The sequence below is a fragment of the Acromyrmex echinatior genome, chromosome 3, assembly GCF_024713525.1.
Source record: "Acromyrmex echinatior isolate Ae372 chromosome 3, ASM2471352v2, whole genome shotgun sequence".
NCBI classification, from domain to species: Eukaryota; Metazoa; Arthropoda; class Insecta; order Hymenoptera; family Formicidae; genus Acromyrmex; species Acromyrmex echinatior.
Genome location: NC_141854.1, coordinates 49,413 through 70,784, shown reverse-complemented (window position 1 = coordinate 70,784; position 21,372 = coordinate 49,413). Strand labels below are relative to the sequence as shown.

At 37.3% G+C, this 21,372-nt stretch overlaps 2 protein-coding genes across 2 annotated transcripts; both read left to right on the top strand.

Annotated features, from left to right (window-relative positions):
• Positions 1-228: 228 nt before the first annotated feature.
• LOC105143692 (uncharacterized) lies at positions 229-2,076 on the top strand. Its single transcript, XM_011052148.2, has 4 exons — positions 229-616; positions 712-893; positions 1,454-1,578; positions 1,823-2,076. Exons 1-4 carry the CDS (start codon positions 443-445, stop codon positions 1,900-1,902), a joined length of 561 nt encoding a protein of 186 aa, XP_011050450.1. The 5' UTR covers positions 229-442; the 3' UTR covers positions 1,903-2,076.
• Positions 1,903-19,439, top strand: LOC147910052 (uncharacterized). Its single transcript, XM_087404660.1, has 4 exons — positions 1,903-2,006; positions 13,827-14,077; positions 15,380-15,510; positions 15,750-19,439. The coding sequence occupies exons 2-4, from the start codon at positions 14,016-14,018 to the stop codon at positions 15,926-15,928; spliced, it is 372 nt and encodes a 123-aa protein (XP_087260786.1). The 5' UTR covers positions 1,903-2,006; positions 13,827-14,015; the 3' UTR covers positions 15,929-19,439.
• Positions 19,440-21,372: the final 1,933 nt, after the last annotated feature.

The following is a 21,372-nucleotide window of genomic DNA, read 5'->3' as shown; positions in this document are numbered from 1 at the left end:
TATGTTTCACTTCACATTTTCACATTTTTCTCCACACCGGCAAATCTAGTGATTTTATCTAGTATTTTCACTTCGTCGTTATATTGGGTCATCTAAAAAGTATCCGCGATACTTTGTTACTAGATATATGACCATCAACACACATCTAGTGACAAAAAACCGCGGATACTTTTTAGATGATCCAATAGAATCACGCGACAAACTCACGTGAAAGTGCGAAAAGTGAGTGATCTCACTCGAATTACAGAATCGACCCGGACGTCATTTCGGGATTGCATTTACGTGTTCTGCGCGTATCTGCATTATTGTTATTTTCTTTCTTTCTTTATTTGGCTCTCTTCAGGGGTTGGCTTGTTTTCTTTTTACTGACGGACGTCCGCATATTTCTCTGGTTTTTCAACAGTGCAACCGCCGCACGTGGCAGCGTCTCCCCCATAGAGGCATGGCTTCGGACTCAAGTGGGAGAACTAATCATAGCCCGCGTAGCGTTTCCTCTTCCCTTCACTCTCCTATCCTTGTCTACAATCCGCATGAGCCTGTAAATTCTATTCCAAGTACAATGGATTCCAAAGCACCGGAAAATCTATCCGATTCTCAATGCGATATTCTCAATCTGGTATGCTCAAGTCTCTCATAAATGAGGCATGGCCGAATCGTGCAATTCGAACTGCAAGATTGCATCAGCCTCGAGATATCAAGAGGATACCGCAGTTTCAGAGTTCGCCCATGGACATCGATGAAATAATTAACTCAAGGAAACGTCCCTCTTCTGACCGGGACGTAAGCCAAGATTCGCCCCTCGTTACCCCACCTCCCCGAAAAAATCTTCTGAGGTTATTTCCTCATCTTCAAATACACAAGGATCGCAACAACAACAACAACAGGGCAAAGGCGTGAGTTTATCAGATCCGCATGTTCATAACCTCAATTCTTCTAACTTTAAGGCATCAGCAAAATACAACTCGCGAAATAACGGCCCGTATGCTATGACATGATCCGTGAAAAATCAACACATCCCACGATAATTTCCAGCATCATAGCGAAATCGGTATTCCTGATATACAGGAAATTAAGAAAATAGATAAAGGAAAAATATTCATGGAAGCAAAAACTGCTTTGACTGCGAATAGATTGATCCTATTTTTTCTAAGCATAATCTGAAAGCCTTCATTCTAGCATTCCGAGTCTTAAGAGTGGGAGTCATGAAAGATGTTCCAACTGAAATTGATTCGGAAGTTGTTCTTAAACACATTGAAGTTCCGTAATAGCAAAATTCTGGACATCCATAGGCTCAACAGAAGGACAATCAAAGACGGCAAAGCTGAATACTCTCAAAGACACTGCGTATAAAATTTGCAGGCCAGATTTTGTCGCGCGAAGTATTCTTGTTTAAGACTAGGCATGAAGTACGTCCTTTCATCCCGAAATCACGCATCTACTTTGCCTGCTTCAGAGTCGGACACATTGCAAAAGTGTACAAGAGCCAGCCAAAATGCCTTTATTGTGGGAGCAATAGACACAAAGCGGAAGTCGAGAGCTCTTGTTCTGAAGAGGGTGACAAGTGCATTAACTGCAAAGGTAATCACCTCGCAACTTCCAAAGAATGCCTGATGGTTTTGAAGCAGAATCAAATTATTAACTTGGCTGCCACCGAAAATATCCCCATCGCAGATGCTAGAAGAATCATTAATGATAATAACAGATATTCTTCCCAAAGCAGGCCTAGGATGGATTTAAATAATTTTCTATATTTAAGAAGGAAACCTAACTTTAGTTCTCAAATTGTCAAGTTTTGAAAGTCCTAACTCTTTCAATATTTTAGATTTAGATGACTATGGAGGAGAATATTATAGATCTTATGCAGATGTCAATTCGAGTTCAAGATCGTACTGCTTCTGGTAGCTTCAACAGCGGGCTCAACAAGAGCCGTTCTTCTCCTCACGAAGCAACCCCTTCCAGCGCTCCGCCTCCTCGCAGAAACTCCAGTCAGCAACATTTTGACGCAGGTTATGATAGAAGAATACATGAAAATGTACTGTATGACTATCAAAGAAATAATGAACGCTTCGCTGCTAATGGCCTAGCATATCAAGATGCCCCCCCCTGCTCAGCATGGCTTTCGTAATGCAAATTTTTTTGAAGGTGCAAATTTTATGCCGGAAATTATGAATTTAATTTCAAAATTAATTCACTGCTTTTAGAATCGCGATTTTTCAAATATTGTGAATATAATTCTTTCAATTATTACAAATATTAGCTTCCCTAATAATAATGCGCACGATTTTACCAACTATCCTAGCTCTCCCCCTCCTTCCAATTACCGTCATAGTTAAATTGATCCACCTGAATCTTGGAATAACAATCACTCACCCCAATACTCTGACAGCTATAGGAATAATTTTCGGAATTAATCCTGACAATAAAAAAAATTATATTTCCCCTCATCTCTATCCCCTCCCTCGAGGTCTGAGATCAAAACACTTCAGCTTCCGGGAGAACGATTCAAAAAATTTTCAGAACAATTTAAAATCATACAATGGAACTGCAGGGGAGTCCGAGGTAACCTGGCATCCCTGCAGATCCTCTCTTAAGATTATAATATGATTTGTGTTTAAGAGTCTTTGCTTAAGCCAGGTGACTATCTAAAAATCAAATCTTTTAACGCCGTTAGGGCAGATGTCATGCAAACGGGACACATCTGTACCTGGATTCGGGAGAACATCAAGTTTGAAACTATTCATTTAGACAACGTTGATCATGCATTCGTGGAATATCAAGTCATTAAACTTTACTCTTGTAAGAATCCTATCATTTTAGTAAATATCTATAGACACTCAGGTCAAGACACTCCTCTCACATTCTATCTGAATTATTCAATGCCTTGGCAGAATATAATCAAATTTCGTTTGTAGGAGATTTTAACTTCATACAAATTGGGGCTGCGCCTCTCAATCGGGCCCGGGTAAAAGGTTAATGAAGGCCATTGAAGACAATGATTTTGTAATTCTTAATGATGGTTCTCCTACCTTTGCACATATTTCTGCTCGCAAATCAATCATTGATCTCCCGTTGGTTTCTCCTTTTCTTGCCCATCTGTATAATAATTCTGTTCTCAATGACACGTGCGGCAGCGATCACTTTTCTGTTGTTACGGAAATCAGACTCCCCCTGCTCTTCTAAAAAATTCTGCTACAAGTTGAAATTAGAAGACCTGGATAAGCTTTACGTTATTCTAAAGAATACTGTTCACGAAATCTCGTGCGACAACACGGTTCTCTCTCATACAATACATTTTCTAAACATATCCTGAAATCTGCTAGGAATTTGCTACCTGCTGGCAAGAGTTTACCGCGTAGTAAGGTCAATTTGAATCGTCCAGATCCTCTTCCTTGGTGGAATGAAGGATGCGACAACGGTCAAAGAACGGAAAAATCGCTTAAGGAATTGATTGCGTGTCCTGATACTCCTGAGAGTCCACTTTGTCAATTTCAGAAAAGTCAAAAAGAAATGTGCCGAATGCTTGTCTGAGGCAAAGCGCCTTGGTTGGAGAAAGTTAGTAGGAGGATTCAACAATGCCACTTCCTCGCAGCAAATATGGTCTCTCATCAGATGCTTTAGATGTAACAAGGATTCCTCTCCCTCCTGCAAGAACAACCTCCCTAAAGCATCGCTTGAAACAATAGACAAACTGTGTCCCCCCTATTGCTATTACGATCGTTCGAAGCATATAGACGATATGAAGCAAGAGGATCTTTTCCAAAACAACATACGAGGTCTGTTCAAAAACTATCGCGAATTTTGTGTTTTTTCAGAAATTATTTATTTATTCATGAATATCTATTTTGTCCCCTTCAAAGTAATTCCCATCAGATATTATACACTTGTGCCAACGTTTTTTCCAATCCTCGAAGCACTTCAAAAAATCATTTTTTGTGATCTTGTTCAGCTCCTCCTTCGATGCCGTCTTTATCTCCTCAATCGTAGCGTAGCGTCGTCCTTTCATGGGCCTCTTCAGTTTCGGGAACAAGAAAAAGTCACAGGGGGCCAGATCTGGGGAATACGGTGGCTGCGGCATTATTAGTGTGTTTTTGGCCAAAAATTCGCGCACAAGCAACGATGTGTGAGCAGGAGCGTTATCATGGTGCAAAAGCCAATTTTTGTTCTTCCACAAATCCGGGCGTTTCTGGCGGATTGCTTCGCGCAAATTGCGCATAATTTGCAGGTAATATTCCTTATTGACCGTTCTACCCTGTGGCAAGAACTCATGATGCACCACGCCCTTGCAATCGAAGAAAACTGTAAGCAAAACCTTCACATTCGACCGAAAGCACGCTCTTTGTCGTTCACATCTTCTCGGCCCTCTGAGAATATTTTGTACTACCGATAAACGTTACTTCGGTCCAAGGTAGCTTCACCATATGCCACAGTCAACATTCGGAATGCGTCCGCGCACTTAATTTTGTTTTTCACACAAAATTTGATACAGATTCTTTGATCCATTTTTTTGGAATAGGCAAAAATCGAAGACGAGCCAAAACACGTGCAAGCAAAGCAGCTGTCAAAAATTAACTGAACATTCAAAATGACCGAACTTGTCGGCATAAGTGAGAGACATGAGTATCAACATAACGCCACAAAAAAATCGAAAATCAAATATACGTAACCCGCGGAAATTCAAAATTCGCGATACTTTTTGAACACACCTCGTACATCACTGGCTAGGAGAAACTTTCTCATCTGACGAATTGTCAAGAGCCATCAATGTGGTAAAAAAGCGGTCCGCTCTTTGGACCAAGTTGACTACAAGTATAATATAATATAATATAATATAATAATTTCTAATCTTGCAGATGAATATCGAACTCAACTTTTGAGCTTATATAATAAAATCTTAGCTTAAGGTGTGTACCCGGACTCGCTTAGTGTATTGATACCGAAACTAGGGAGAGAGTCCGTTCGACCCATTTCATTACTTTTCTGCTACGCCAAAATTATGGAATATATTTATTTTAGGCTTAGATGGTTTCTGGAATCTCGCTCTATTCTGCCGCAAACTCAATCTAGCTTTCGATTTTCTAGATCTTGTATTGACTACTTTTACTACCAATATCAGAACTGGCTTGACTTCATCAAAAATTCGCTCATAGTTGCGGTCTTTTTAGACATCACTGGTGCATTCGAAAATGTCGACCTCACATCTTAATTAATGATCTGATGAAAATTGGCATCCCTGCACCTATTAGGAAATTCACAGAAAATCTTATTAGCAAAAGACGTTTGTATTTTGTGATCGCTCTAGGGCCCATTTGATTCTTATAAGGATACGCCACAGGTGTCCACTCTTAGTTCTATACTTTTTAATATCTATCTTAGAGATATCAATCTATACCCGGAATCTCGGATATTACAATATGCAGATGATGTCGTTATATACTCTACACAACGCAATATTGAAGTGGCAATTTCTTCTGTGCAAAACTCAATTAATAACATTTTTTACATATCTCAGATACAGAGGATTTGAACTCTCGTCAAATAAATCGAAATGCGTCATATTCTCTCAATCCAAAAGGTACTCAGAAGCTCCTGCAATTAAAATTGACAATTCTATTATTCATAGAGTCTACTCTCATAAATTCCTGGGAATTATTTTAGATAAAAAACTATCAGGCAATTTACAGCTTAAGGCTCTTATTGAAAAAGGTAAAAAGATTGTAATATCAACTCTTCATTATCTGGCGTTAAATGGGGATCACATCTTGATCTCCTCCTTTCCGTCTATAGAGCGACCTTTAGAAGCGCGATTGAGTATGGCTCACAGATCTTCTCCTGGAGCACAGATTCCGCGGACTTTGTCAAACTTCTCCGTATTCAATAACGAATTTGAAGTAATGTCACAACCTATTACATATATGAAATCCATGTTAGAATGCAATCAAAAGGACAAAACGCACTACATGGCGGCTGACTTGTTGTCCAAAATGTCGGGGCTCAGGCAGGATGCTGTTTCCATCTATACAGACGGATCTAAGGAACCGGGCACCGCAGTAGGAGCCGGCGTCTATTCACCGGACCTGGACTTCTCCATTGAATGTAAACTCCCCAGGGAAACTTCTATGTTTTCGGCGGAACTATGGGCCATACTTCAAGCCACGCTTCTCGTCAGGGATTGCGGAAATAAAAATATTATCATATTTTCCAATTCCAAAAATGCTCTTGACAATAAATTACAATAGATTACAATATCCAGAATAACTTTATTATTTACGATATTAGACAGAATATTTTGGATGCCTCAAAGAAGGGAATTGAAATCACACTTTTTTGGGTTCCATCTCATTCGGGTATTCCAGGAAACAAGAAAGCGGACGAGATCGCTAAACATGTTTCCATAGAGGGACGCGCCCCGATCTTTAGAATTCCAGATATGTTCATTGAATTCAAAGAAATCTTGGACGCGCGATTTAGGACATATTTAAATTCAACGGCAGCGTATAAAAGCACATTTCATCATGAGCGCTTCCCTATGAACTCCAATAAAACCTGGTTCAATAAAACCTCTCTAAACAGAGTGGAGATCTTCATGGTTAACCGTCTTAGATCCAGCCACTATAATCTCAACAGCAGCCTTCATAGAGTGAATATTGTGGACTCTTCAGCATGCCCCTGCGGAGCAGAGGTACAGGACGCCAATCATGTCATTTTCCAGTGCAATCTCTACAGTCAAAAGTCATCTCCCTTTCGTAATTATTGTAGATCTAAATTTCCCGAATCTCCTGATGACATCTTCCCGCCATGTCCCATCCTTTTCCTAAACTCTGCTTCTTATGGCCGTTACGAAGGCCTCCGATCTATACTTTTGATAATCCCTCATGAGGCGCGACCACCATCGGATGGCAATAGGTTTGAGGGGACGGCTTCCCCTTCTTAGAGTCTAACACAACCGATTTACAATCTGAAGCATATCAGCATAAGGCGGATACTCAATGGCTCAGTTCCAACCTGCCTGGTTGCGGAGCCAATAAAAAAGAAGACAGAATAGATCCCCCCTTACGCATATTGTTACGGAATTTTGTGTGCGGCAACCCTTAGATCTATGTATTCTAACGGAAATAGAAATAGCAGTAAACTTATCCGTAATACGAGTTTCAACCAAAGAGTACTTTACTAAGAAAAACAGGAGGGAATGTTAGGTTCTAAGCAAGAGGACGGAAGTGACTATATATATATTAACATAAAAAGTGAACGTTTAAGATGGCTGCTATGATATTTGTCCTCGGATTTAACTGCCTCCATTATTAACATATTCCCTCCTGTTTCTCTTTACTCTTTGAGTATACATTAATACACATACGATAGAGTATAACTTCTAAAATATAAAATTCTCATTATTATTGACTAACAGATGAAAAGTTATCCCATAATTTTGAGCTGAAGTTGTTACACTACACGCCCGGCAATGCACTATGGTACTTTTTACAATATTTATTAATAATGAACTGATTTGTTGCTCAAGATCTTTTTCCTATTAAAACTGTCGGACAAACGTCAAAAAAAGTGGACGCTTAAAATGGCTGCTATACATCCGTCCGCGGATTTAGCTACCCCATTACAGTAACCCTGATACAGTCTCTCCTGTTTCTCTTTAGTCTTTAGTTTCAACAGGTTGAAATTCATGTTATTGCGAGATTATGAATAAATTTACTCTTATTTCTATTTCTGTTAGACTACATAAACCTAAAGCAATATCCTGATTGACCCATCGGGAAGCTTAAATTTACGCCTTAGTGTGAAATTATACGGTGCGGAAAAGAGCTGCGGAACAGAGAATGCATCATTGAAACAACAATTAGCGCTATTCGGAATAACGCAGAATAATGCTGATTGGTTGCTTCTACGCATTCTCTATTCCGCAGTCGTTTTCCGAACTGTGATTTCATCTTTACAGTTGCGGAATTTTGTGTGCGACAGCCCAAATTGACTAATCATCTTCAAGTATTTCCTTCTTAATGCCGAATGAAAGGGGAATACTTGACTGTAATTAATCAACTGTTATGCATGGTCTATCATGGGCAGTAGTAGTGGTAAGAAGTAGGCGTAGAAATCGATCAATTATAATTGAATGTGAGAAAAATAATCAACTAATCATTGTAGACCATGCATTAAAGATTACGACATACGGTTACGGCCAATATAAACGCTCCCTTACTACTTGCTAAAAACAGATCATGTGATCACAATTGATGCTTGAGGATATATCCACTCGAGAAAAACTTGAGAGAGGACATGTCGGCCGAAAATCTGTAATCGCAAAATGCTACCGTACACTACTATCCCTGATAATGTGAATATAAACTACATAGCTCTGACGGTAATACGATCCACTTTTCTAAGGGTAATACGTTCACTTCTTAACTCCAGATGATAAATCGCTTTGATTCATATAATCGTGCTACATTTATAAATTATGCATCAGAAATATTCATCTCTGCAATTTTACATGCGCATGATGTTTATTTCACTTAAAAGCATTAACATTATATTATATTTTTACAAATGTGTTAATAATTATATTTTAAATAAGCTGTGTACATATGAATTAAGTTGTATTTCAAGCATTTTATTTTTATGAAACACATTTTTATGTGTGCTTTAGTTTATTTATTTTATTTATTATTATTTTCTTATTATAATACTAAAATTTGAAAAGCATATAATGACAAAATTAATCTAAACTTATTTTAAAAAATTATATACTAAAAAATTAGGTGTTTAATAAAATAAGGTAGCAATATATTTTGTTAACAATAACATAAATTAAAAGAAGAGCTGATGAGTAAAGCTGGTTAATTATATGCATGCTTGTAATTATAAATTTTTATTAAACTCGAGTTTCAATCCAAAATATTTTGTTTATTTACAGAACAATATAACCATGCAATTTCTGCATCTAAAACTGAAAGTTGCTCTATCGAGTGATATAAATATCAATTTTTAAAGAAATAGAATATATATGCGTTTCAGTTAAGAATATAATATTACTTTCCTTCTATAACTATTGCATCAACGAAACTTTACATAATACATTATGAATTAACAATTACATATTTGAATATTTAAAAAATTTATTAAAAAATGTTAAGATTTTTGCAATTATCTTATTATACAGGCTGTCCCACATAACTGTGATCACGATTTTTCTGGCACTTCCGATGATCTGACAAAAATTAGTTTGGATAAAAGTTAATCAGTTTTCAATCGGCTACAAATTGCAATATTACAAATTTGCAAAATCTCTTTTTTAGGAAAAAAGTCACCATAATTTTTTTAAGTGGCACTACATATTTTTTACTTCATAATATTGTAACTGATGTCAAGACGAGTTCAATGATCTGTTATACTATGATCTTGAAATGACCTTATAGTTGTGGAATTAATGAACGGAAGCGTTTTCGTGAAAAATTAATTTATTTGTATTAAATTTTTTATATGGACTACAGTAGAAAAAGATTTTTGTATCTGCTACTTTTTCACAGACATGGATTCTTATTTTTTAAATGAAACTACATACAAAACAACAAATTATAAACAAAATGTTGATAAGGATTGATAAGGAAAGTGTTACTGTTGCCCTTGACAAGGACGCCTATGTATCGAAAATGGAGGAGATTCTTTCAGACACTAACACTTATGTAATCGTTAATAAAGATCCAAGTAAGAAATTGATATTTAATAACAGAACTTACAAACAGATATTCGGTACTCCAATGGGTTCCACCGTTATCGCCGATAATCGCCGATGTAATGCAAGATCTACAAGAAATAACACTTGAAAAATTGTCAGTACAACTATTGTTTTACTTTAGATATGTTGATGATGTCATTGTTGCACTTCCATCTGATACTATCAATGACTTTAAATATTTTTAATTCTTTACATACGAGATTGCAGTTTACTTTAGAGGTTGATACAAGTGGCAGATTAAGTTTTCTTGATACAATGTTTATTATTAGGTGTTGGAATTAATTCGTAGCGTTTTTAAATGAAAGAATGTTATTTATTTCACATGAGCATTAAAAAATACATTAATGAAAGTACTTCCCATCACTTGTAAAACGCTACGAATTAATTCCAACACCTAATATAGATAATATCAGATAATTATATTTGACGTTTATCATAAAAAGACGTTTTCGGAAAGATTCCTTAATTTCCATTCAAATCATCCTCTTTGCTATAAAAAAGGCACTATTATCAGCTTTATTGACAAAATTATTTTCTTATCACATCCACTGTTCCAACAAAAAAATCTGATAGATGCTATTCATACTTTTTAAAATAATTGTTATCCTCTCTTTTTTATCTTCTCTACAATCGAACAAAGATTAAAGTTTCATATACATAATAAACATATTACACGTAATTCACAAGAGAAAGACAAATATTTTATGATTCCTTACGTCAAATCTATTTCCAAAACTTTCCTTTCTATGTTCCAAACTAGCCTTTTCTATCCCTAACTCGTTAAAAAGTTTCATAAAAAGAGAGAAAGATAAGCTTGAATTCCTATCCAATCAGAATGTAGTTTATAAGATCTCATGTGATTGTGAGGCGAGTTATATTGGTCAGACAAAAAGAAAATTAAGTATGAGATTACACGAACATATCTCTGACATTAAGAAGAATACTGGTTCTCCTACTGTCATAACTGATCATCATATTAATTTTGACCACAATTTTAGATGGAACGAGGTGAAAATTTTAGACTACGAATCTTCGTATAACAAGAGATTGGTGTTTGAAATGATTCACATTAAAAGATAGAAACAAGGTCTTAATAAACAAATTGATACTGAATCGTTGAAACCTGAAACTTACTCACAGATCATTCAATCTTTTTCTCCTTCTTAACTGCATTTTTTTTCTATTCATTTCTCCTCTCCCCACTCTCTTTTCCCTCTACTTTATTTTCTACTTTTCCTCTTAGGCTTCCCTTCCTTTTTAGTTTACCACTTCAATCTTCTTGTCTTTATATGAGTATTTTACATTGTCTCTGAGCATCTTAGAGAGATGATTACATTCAATCTCATCGCATTGCTTAATAATAGATAACATATCACTTTGACACACAATAAAAAGTATTTATTCTAAATTTATTTGTGACTAAATTAAATATATCAGGAGTACAAATTAGTTCGGTTCATTTTTTTGTGTTCAAAAATGCATTTATTTCAGAACAAAATGAATGAACAGATTAATTAAACTATTGTCCATCACTGGCTACTACTTTTCCCCATCTCTCAGGCAATTTTCGAATTTCATCTCGAAAAAATGACTCGTCTTTGGAGGCGATCTAATTTTGGAGCCAATTTTTGATTTCTGCGAAAGAAGTGAACCGATGACTTGCCAAATCGTGCTGCATCCTTCGGAACAAGCAGTAATCAGAAAGAGCAATGTCCGGAGAATATGGCGGGTGCGGTAAAACATCCCATTTGAGCGTTTCCAAATATTTTTTTACGACTTTAGCGACATGAGGCCGAGCGTTATCATGAAGAAAAATAACTTTATCATGTCTTTGCTCGTATTCCGGCCGTTTTTCTCGCAATGCACGGTTCAAACGAATCAATTGTAGCCGATACCGATCGCCCGTAATGGAATCGCCAGGTTTCAGCAGCTCATAGTAAACAACACCCTTTTGGTCCCACCAGATACAGAGCATGATCTTCGAATCATGAATGTTCGGCTTTGGTGTTGATGTTGAGGTCGATGGCAACGATTGACCAGGCTTAGCGTAGTATTTTTTCTTATTGGGGTTGTCGTAGAATATCCACTTCTCATCTCTAGTCACAATCCGATGCAAAAAATCTTGTCTTTGAATCAGCTGTTCGCAAGTGAAAAATCGCATTTCAACGTCTCTCGGTTTCAGTTCATAAGGCACCCAATTTCCTTGTTTTTTAATTATTCCCATGGCTCTCAATCATGCAGAAACGGCTTATTGAGTTACTCCCAATGATTCTGCAAGCTCCTCTTGCGTTTGACTCTGATCTTCTTCGAGTAATGCCTCTAATTCTTTGTCTTCGAATTTTTTTGGCTGTCCAGAGCGAAGCTTGTCTTCAATGTTGAAATCTCCATCCTTGAAACGTCGAAACCATTTCTTACATGATTTATCAGTTGGAGCAGTGTCACCATAAACTTCGACAAGCATTCGATGGGCTTCAACTACACTTTTCTTCCAATTAAAGCAAAAAATTAGAACCTCTCGCAAATGCTGCTTGATTAACACAAAATTCGACATTTCAAACACAGTAAAAATCAAGGTTTTTGTATGAAACTCAAAGCGATATAAACTGAATATTATTATTAGATGTCTAACCTCTCTGAAAACGCCAAAATCAGTTGTCACTATGAACCATTCACAACAGCCGGAGCCAGCTTTTGGAAAATTAACCGAACTAATTTGTACTCCCAATATATATATACAATATATATATATATATATATATACAGGTATACAATGTGTATGACGGTACATCACACATTTTCTATCCGCAATAATGACTCTAATGTACATTTCTTGTTATATTAGATTATTTTTTGCCTCTTTATTTTTATTTTTATTACTTGCGACTCGTTTTGTATTTTCCTTTTCATTACTTGCGATTCATTTTGTACTTTTCTTATTATTTTTGGTTTCTTATTCTTGTGGCAATTTTACATTACGTTTTGTACTTTCTATCAGAAACATGTTCGTCCTTAATCTACATACACAATCCAGAGGAATACATTGTTGTCGATTACAACTTTCTTATAACTTTCATTTTATGTTAGAGCGAGATTTATATTTAATACTGCGATCGAGAGCGAATTTTAATTTTTATATATCTTATCTATTTATAATAATATTTCCACTGTTATTTTTGTTCACATTGAAAATGATCCAACAGGGATAGAAACGTTTATTTTGTTTTATTTGTTACCGGTCAAATTAAAGTTTATATTTTAACTTAATGACATATTTTATTTATTAACTGTTCAAAAAATTTTTTTAATTTATGATAATTGTTTTAGGCTCGTAGCCCTTTCTGTTTGTTTAATTTATTGAGCCTTATTACTATTATAGTATAAATATTAACACATTTGTGAAAATATATTATAATGTGAAATGTGCTTTTAAGCGAAATAAACATCATGCGCATGTAAGATTGAAGAGATGAATATTTCTGCAATCTTATGATATATTTCTGTAATATTATGATGCATAATTTATGTAGCGTTATATGAACCAAGTATCGATTTATCATCTGGAGTTGAAAAGTGGATGTATTATCGTCAGAGCTATGTTACATCCACATTCACATCAGGGATAGTAATGCACAGCAGCATTTTGCGGTTATAGTTTTCGGGCGGCATATCCTCTCTTAGGTTTCTGGTAGATTAGGTTATGGCTATTGGAGCGATTGCTGTGCAATATGGCGCCGATGGTTACCAACCAAAGGCGAAGGACAATTGGCGGGAAATCGTTAGGTTGAGAATGAGTGCTACTCATTGCTTCTGATTTTTATGCCATAAGGCGATTTAATACAAACTTAATATTAAACTAACTAAATGCTAAATACAAATATAGATTAGAAAATAGAGACGTGATTGCGCGTGTAAGACGACTCGGATACCGGCATTGTGTCGCGGAATTACAATACAAGAACTATGAAAATACACTCTAAGAAATTATCTGACGACGCTAACAATTATCACAGACATGAACAGTGATCGGTATCGGTCTCGCGGAATACATAAAATAATTCGGAACTTTAACTGACTATCGCAGAGACTTACACGAGGTCCGCACACGGCATGCCATGACCCCAGAGAAAGCGAACGAAGAAGAAACGGAAAGAACGACTACATCAGCGCCGCGACGGACGCATGCAGCGCCGCCACTGGCGCTCGCAGCGCCGCAGCTAACGTTTGCAGCGCCGCGACCAACGGTCGCAACGCCACAAGGTGTCAGATCATTATGCCCTCTAATGTTACGTGTCTGAATTGCCTCAATTTTGTCACAGCTTTTCTAGGTAAAAGGTGGGTGGAATCACTTATTATCCTTATACCGTGTTCCGTGTATTATCTTATTATTCAATGTTAAAGATTCCGGCGCGGACGTCCATGCAAGGCGGACTTGTTTATGTGACGTGTGCGCATTCGGGATTGCTTTTGCGTGTTTTGCGCGTATCTGCGTTATAGTTTCTTTCTTTGGCTCTTTTCCAGGACTGACTTGTTTTCTTTTTACTGATGGACATTCACGTATTATCGTACTGTTTTCTCGGTTTTTCAACAATGCAATCGCCGCACGTGGCGGCGTCCCCCCCCCCCCCCCGCATAGAGGCATGGCCTCGGATTCAAGTGGAGGAAGTAATCATAGCTCGCGTAGCGTTTCCTTCTCCCTACACCCTTCTACCCTCGTATATAATCCGCATGAACCTGCAAATTCTATTGCAAGTATAATGAATTCTAAAACACCGGAAAATCTATCCGACATTATGCTCAAATCTCTCATAAGTGAAGCAGGCATGGCCGAGTCGTGCAATTCGAATTGCGAGGTTGCGTCAGCCTTTTAAGAGGATAGCGCAACAATGTCATAGTTCGCCCATGGACATCGATGAAATAATTAACTCAAGGAAACGTCCCTCCTCCCTGACCGAGACGTAAGCCAGAATTCACCCCTTATTTCCTCCTCGAAGAAATCTTCTGAAGTTATTTCCCCACCGTCAAATTCACAGGGATTGCAACCACAACAGGGCAAAGACGTGAGTTTATCAGATCCGCATGCTCGTGATAACCTCAATTCTTCTAATCCTAAGGCATCAGCAAAATATAATTCGCAGGATAATGACCCCTATGCAATTTACTATCTATGACATGAATCATGAAAAATCAACATACCCCGATAATTTCCAGCATCATAATGAAAGCAGGTATTCCGGATATACAGAAAATCAAGAAAATAGGAAAAATACTCATAGAAGCAAAAACTGCCTTGGTTGTAAATAGGTTAGTTGATAATCCTATTTTTTCTAAGCATAATCTGAAAGCCTTTATTCCAGAATTCCGAGTTTTAAGAGTGGGATTCATAAAAGATGTTCCAACTCAAATTGACTTGGCTGTTCTTAAACGCATTGAAGTTCCTCATAATAGTAAAATTCTGGACATCCATAGGCTCAACAGAAAGACAACCAAAGACGGCAAAACTGAATATATACCCTTAAAGACACTGCGTATAAAATTTGCAGACTGAATTTTGTCGCATGAAGTATTTTTGTTAAAGACTAGGCATGAAGTATGTCCTTTTATCCCGAAGCCTCGCATCTGCTTTGCCTGCTACAGAGTCGGACACATTGCAAAAGTGTGCAAGAGCCAGCCAAGATGCCTTTATTGTGGGGACAATAGACACGAAACGGGAGCCGACAGCTCTTGTTCTGGACATGTAGAGAGTGACAAGTGTATTAACTGCAAAGGTAATCACCTCGCAACTTCCAAGGAATGCCCGATAGTTTTGAAGCAGGATCAAATTATTAACTTAGCGAAAATATCCCCATCGCAGATGCTAGAAGAATCATTAATGATAATAACAGATATTCTTCCCAAAGCAGGCCTAGGATGGATTTAAATAATTTTTTATATTTAAGAAAGAAATCTAACTTTAGTTCTACGGAATTATCAAGTTTTGAAAGTCCTAATTCTTTCAATATTTTAGATTCGGACGACTATAGAAGAGAATACAGATCTTATGCAAATATCACCAGTTCGAGTCCGCACTGTCGCGCACTGATTCTGATAGCTCCAACAGTGGACTCAAGAACCGTTCATCTCCTACGCGACAACCCCTTCCAGCCCTGCGCCTCCTCGCAGAAGCTCCAGTCAATAACATCTTAATAACGCAGGTTATGATAGAAGAGCACATCAAAATGCGCTCTATGATTATCAACGAACGCTTCGCAGCTAATGGCTTAGCACATTAAGGTGCCCTCCCTCCTCAGCATGGCTTTGATAACGCAAATTCTTTTGAGGGCACGAATTTTATGCCAGAATTTAATTTCGGAATTGATACATTGCTTTCAAAATCACGATTTTTCGAGTATTGTGAATATATAATAGTTCTTTCAATTATTAAAAATATTAGTTTCCTTAATAATAATGCGCATGATTCTACCAATTATCCTAGCCCTCCATCTCCTCCCAATTACCATCATAGCCAAATAGATCCGCCTGAATTTTGGAATTACAACCACCCTAATACTCTGACAGCTATAGGAATAATTTTCGGAATTAATCTGGACAATATAAAAATACTTATACTTCTCCCTCATCTTTATCCCTTCTCTCGGGGTTTAAGATCAAAACACCCCATTTTCCGGGTAAACAATTCAAATTTTCAGAGCAATTTAAAATCATATGGAACTGCAGGAGAGCCCGAGGTAACCTGACATCCCTGCAGACCGTCTCTTAAGACCATAATGTGATCTGTGTTCAGGAATCCTTGCTTAAGCCAGGTGACTATCTGAAAATTAAATCTTTTAACGCCGTTAGGACAGATGTCACGCTAAGGGGACACAGTAGTATCTGTATCTGGATTCGGAAGAACATCAAGTTTGAAGCCATTCATTTAGACAACGTTGATCATGCATCCGTGGAAATCAAGTTATTAAACTTTACTCTTGTAAGGATTCTATCCTAATTCTATTAAAAGGATTTTAGTAAATATCTATAGACACTCAGATCAAGACACTCTTCTTATATTCTATCTGAATTTATTTAATCCCTTGGTATCATATAACCAAGTTTTGTTCGTAGGAGATTTTAACGCTCATCATACGAATTGAGGCTGCGCCTCTCAATCGGGCCCGGGTAAGAGATGAATGAAGGCCATTGAAGACAATGATTTTGTAATACTTAATGATGGTTCTCCTACCCTCGTACATATTTCTGCTCGCAAATCAGTTTCAAAAAAATTCTGCTACAAATTGAAATTAAAATCGGAAGACCTGGATAAGTCTTACGTTATCCTAAAAAAAACACTGCTCACGAAATCTCTGAGACGATATGATGAACGCCCTCTCTCAATACAACACATTTTCTAAACATATCCTGGAATCTGCTAGGAATTTACTACCTGCTGGCAAGGGTTTACTGCGTAGTAAAGTCAATTCGAATCATTTAGATCCTCCTCCTTGATGGAATGAAGGATGCGATATCGCGGTCAAAGAAAAAATTGCTTAAGGAATTCATTGCGTGTCCCGATAGAGTCCATTTTAATAATTTCAGAAAAGCCAGAAAGAAATGTGTGTGTGAATGATTATCTGAGACAAAGCGCCTTGGTTGGAGAAAGTTAGTAGGAGGATTCAACAATGTCACTTCCTCGCAGCAAATATGGTCTCTCATCAGATGCTTTAGACATAACAAGAATTCCTCTCCCTTCTGCAAGAACAACCTCTCTAAAGTATCGCTTGAAGCAATAGAACTGTGTCTCTCCTGCTATTACGATCATTCGAAGCATATAGACAATGAAGAAAAAGGATCTTCTCCAAAACATACATCACTGGCTAGGAGAAACTTTCTCATTTGACGTCAAGAGCCATCAATGTGGCCATCAAAAAGCGATCCGGTCCTGGCTTCGACCAGGTTAACTATAACATAATTTCCAATCTTCCAGATGAATATCGAACTCAACTCTTGAGCTTATATAATAAAATCTTAGCTCAAGGTGTGTTCCTGAAATCCTGGTCGGACTCGCTCATTATTTTGATCCCGAAATTGGGGGGGGGGGGAGAATTCGTTCGATCCATTTCATTACTTTCTTGCTACACCAAAATTATGGAATATATGATTTATTTTAGGCTTAGATGGCTTCTGAAATCTCGCCCTATTCTGCCGCAAACTCAATCTGGCTTTCAATCTTGTATAATCTGGCTCTCAGGTCTTGTATTAACAATTTGGCTACTCTTACTACTAATATTAGAACTGGTTTCATCAAAAATTCACCCACAGTTGCAGTCTTTTTAGACATCACTGGTGCATTCGACAATGTCGACCCTCACATCTTAATTAACCTGATGGAAGTTGGCATCCCTGCACCTATTAGGAAATTCATAATCTTATTAGCAAAACAATCCTATATTTTGTGATCGATGGATCGCTCTCGGGCCCATTTGATTCTTATAAGGGTATGCCACAGGACTCCGCTCTTAGTTCTATACTTTTTAGTATCGACCTTAGAGATATCAATTCTAATCTACACCCGGAATCTCGGATATTACAATATGCAGATGATGTCATTATATACTCTACTCAACGCAACATTGAAGCGGCAATTTCTTCTGTGCAAAATTCAATTAACAATATTTTCATATCTCAGATGCAGAGGACTTGAACTTTCGTCAAATAAATCGAAATATGTCATATTTTCTCAATCCAAAAGATACTCAGAAGCTCCTGCTAGTAAAATTGACAATTCTATCATTCCTAGAGTCTACTCTCATAAATTCTTGAGAACTATTTTAGATGAGAAACTGTCAGGCAACTTATAGCTTAAGGCTCTTATTGAAAAAGGTAAAAAGATTGTAAATATCAACTCTTCATTATCTGGCGTTAAATGGGGATCACATTCTGGTCTCCTCCTTTCCGTCTATAGAGCAACCTTTAGAAGCATGGTTGAGTATGACTCACAGATCTTCTCCTGGAGCACAGATTCCGCGGACTTTGTCAAACTTCTCCTTATTCAATACAAGGCTATCAGAAAAGCAATGGGATACCGCAATTCCTATAAACGTCATGCTGAGCGAGGCCCGGGAGCCCCCCTTGCACCATAGATTTAACCTTATCGCCTCTAAGTTCATATATAAGTCTATGGCTCATAAATTCAGCACCTCATACAATGCTCTGGGAACTTGAATGCATAGCTCTCAAAGAAATCGTAAAACCGAAGCCATTAAAGACTCAAAACTCTTTAAAGCTTACATCTCCCATAATCCAGACAAGAAAATTACCCCCCCCCCCCCCGCCACATATCTCCCGGCCTTTTGGCATGAATTTGAAGTAATGTCACAACCTATTACATATGCGAAATCTATGTTAGAATGCAACAAAACACACTTCACACGTGACAGCTGATTTCTTGTCCAAAATGTCCGGGCTCAGGCAGGATGCTGTCTTCATCTATACAGACGGATCTAAGGAACCGGGCATCGCAGTAGGAGCCGGCGTCTATTCATCGGCTCTGGACTTCGCTATTGAGCATAAACTTCCCAGGGAAACTTCTATCTTTTCGGCGGAACTATGGACTATATTTCAAGCCACGTTTTTCGCCAAGGACTGCGAAAATAAAAATATTATCATATTTTCCGATTCCAAAAGTGGTCTTGACGCAATAAATTACAATAGATTACAATATCCAGAATAACTTTATTATTTACGATATTAGACAGAATATTTTGGATGCCTCAAAGAAGGGAATTGAAATCACTTTTTTGGATTCCATCTCATTCGGGTATTCCAGGAAACGAGAAAGCAGACGAGATCGCTAAACATGCTTCCATAGAGGGACGCGCCCCGACTTTTAAAATTCCATATGAAGATATGTTCATGGAATCTAAAGAAATCTTGGAGGCGCGATTTAAGACATATCTAAATTCAACGGCAGCATATAAAGGCACACTTCATCACGAGCGCTTTCCTATGAACTTCAATAAAACCTCTCTTAATGGAGAGGAGATTATGATTAACCGTCTTAGGTACAACCACTATAATCTCAACAGCAGCCTTTATAGAGTAAACATCATAGTGTGGACTCCTCAGCATGCCCTTGCGGAGCAGAAATACAAGACGTCAACCATGTCATTTTCCAGTGCGAACTCTGCAATCAAAAAAGTCATCTCCCCTTCGTATTTATTGTAGATCTAAATTTTCCGAATCTCCTGATGACATCTTTCCCGCTCTATCCCATCCTTCTCCTAAACTCTGTAGGCTCCTTATGGCCTTTACGAAGGCCTCTGAGCTTTTGATAATTCCCCCCTCTCCCATGACGCGCGACCACCGTCGTTTGGCAGCAGGTGCCCGGTTTGGGGAGATTTCCTCCTCTTAGAGTCTTACACAATAGATTTACATGCAATCGGAAGCATATCAACATAAGGCGGATACTCATTGATTCAGTTCCAACCTGTCTGGTTGCGGAGTCAATAAAAAGAAGAAGAAGAAGAAGTATTCAACGTTAAAGAATAAAATGGGCGAGTTCAAAATGGCGGAGTGGTTGAGCGTGTTTAAGGCTTGATTCTCATATAGCACCGGCGCTTTAGCACGGTGTCAGCGTTCAAACGCCGTTTCAAATGTTGATCAACAACCAATGAGCAGTCGACTTGAGAATAACCGAAACGATAGTTTTTGTATTATAAATAACCCTTAATTGTAAACTATTTTTATTATAATATTTTTTTGTATTAAATAATGTGCAAATCTTATGGATACTATGTATTTTTCACAAAATTGAAAAATTTTATCTTTTGCAGCCACAACAATTGTCTAATGACATGCTGTTGAAATAACATATTCAAAGTTCGACACGGTGAAAGAAGTAAGGGGCTCGATTCTCTAACTTTTATCATGGTGAAAATGTGAGCTATCTCACATTGTGTGATTCCCTAACTTTAATTAGAAGGTTTATTATGATTCTTGAAACGAGGTGAAAATTACGAAAGCCATCGAATTTATTAGAATATTTCTAACTTTATTGATTAACACTAATGAGTTTGCTCATTTTTGTATTTTTCACTTCATCTAAAGAACCATAATAAGCCCTCATGATGCAATTGCAAGCAATCTCATGGAAGTTCGTTCAGCAAGAAATTTCTTGTCAAATAGTGAGATCCGAGAAAGAAAGACTGAGAAATAGAACGAGAGAGGAACCACAGTCAACTGAATCGACTGAATTGACAGTTTTAAGGGTAAATATATAATTTTGCACAGTTCAAAGACAAAAATAAAACCAAATGGCAATATACATGATAGCAATTTTGTTACTGGTGAAGAGGATGAAGAGCCTTTTGAACCACATATGAGAATTACACGAAGAATGCTTAGAGATAATCATCATTTTCAACAGGATTGACTTTGTAAATAACAGAAAATTGTTTAAGCTCAATTCTATAATGGTTCACGATTTACTTTTAATCACTTTTAATCACTTTTAATCGAAGTTTGACTTATTCGTTATCTGTTTTCAATTCTAGGATTGAAAAAAAATTAGAAATAAATTAAACTTTATGGCCGTGGTCCGATTCATGCTGACAACGCTCATCGTTTGTTTTCGTTTAACATTTAACAAACAA

Bases quoted from the DNA above. Each gene is read 5' to 3' on its own strand.
- LOC105143692 (XM_011052148.2), top strand. From the start codon at position 443: ATGGCTTCGGACTCAAGTGGGAGAACTAATCATAGCCCGCGTAGCGTT. The intron at 617-711 runs GTATGCTCAAGT...AGGATACCGCAG, and splicing joins AATGCGATATTCTCAATCTG to TTTCAGAGTTCGCCCATGGA. The intron at 1,579-1,822 runs GTAATCACCTCG...TCAATATTTTAG, and splicing joins CAAGTGCATTAACTGCAAAG to ATTTAGATGACTATGGAGGA.
- LOC147910052 (XM_087404660.1), top strand. From the start codon at position 14,016: ATGCCCTCTAATGTTACGTGTCTGAATTGCCTCAATTTTGTCACAGCT. The intron at 14,078-15,379 runs GTGGGTGGAATC...TGCCTGCTACAG, and splicing joins ACAGCTTTTCTAGGTAAAAG to AGTCGGACACATTGCAAAAG. The intron at 15,511-15,749 runs GTAATCACCTCG...TCAATATTTTAG, and splicing joins CAAGTGTATTAACTGCAAAG to ATTCGGACGACTATAGAAGA.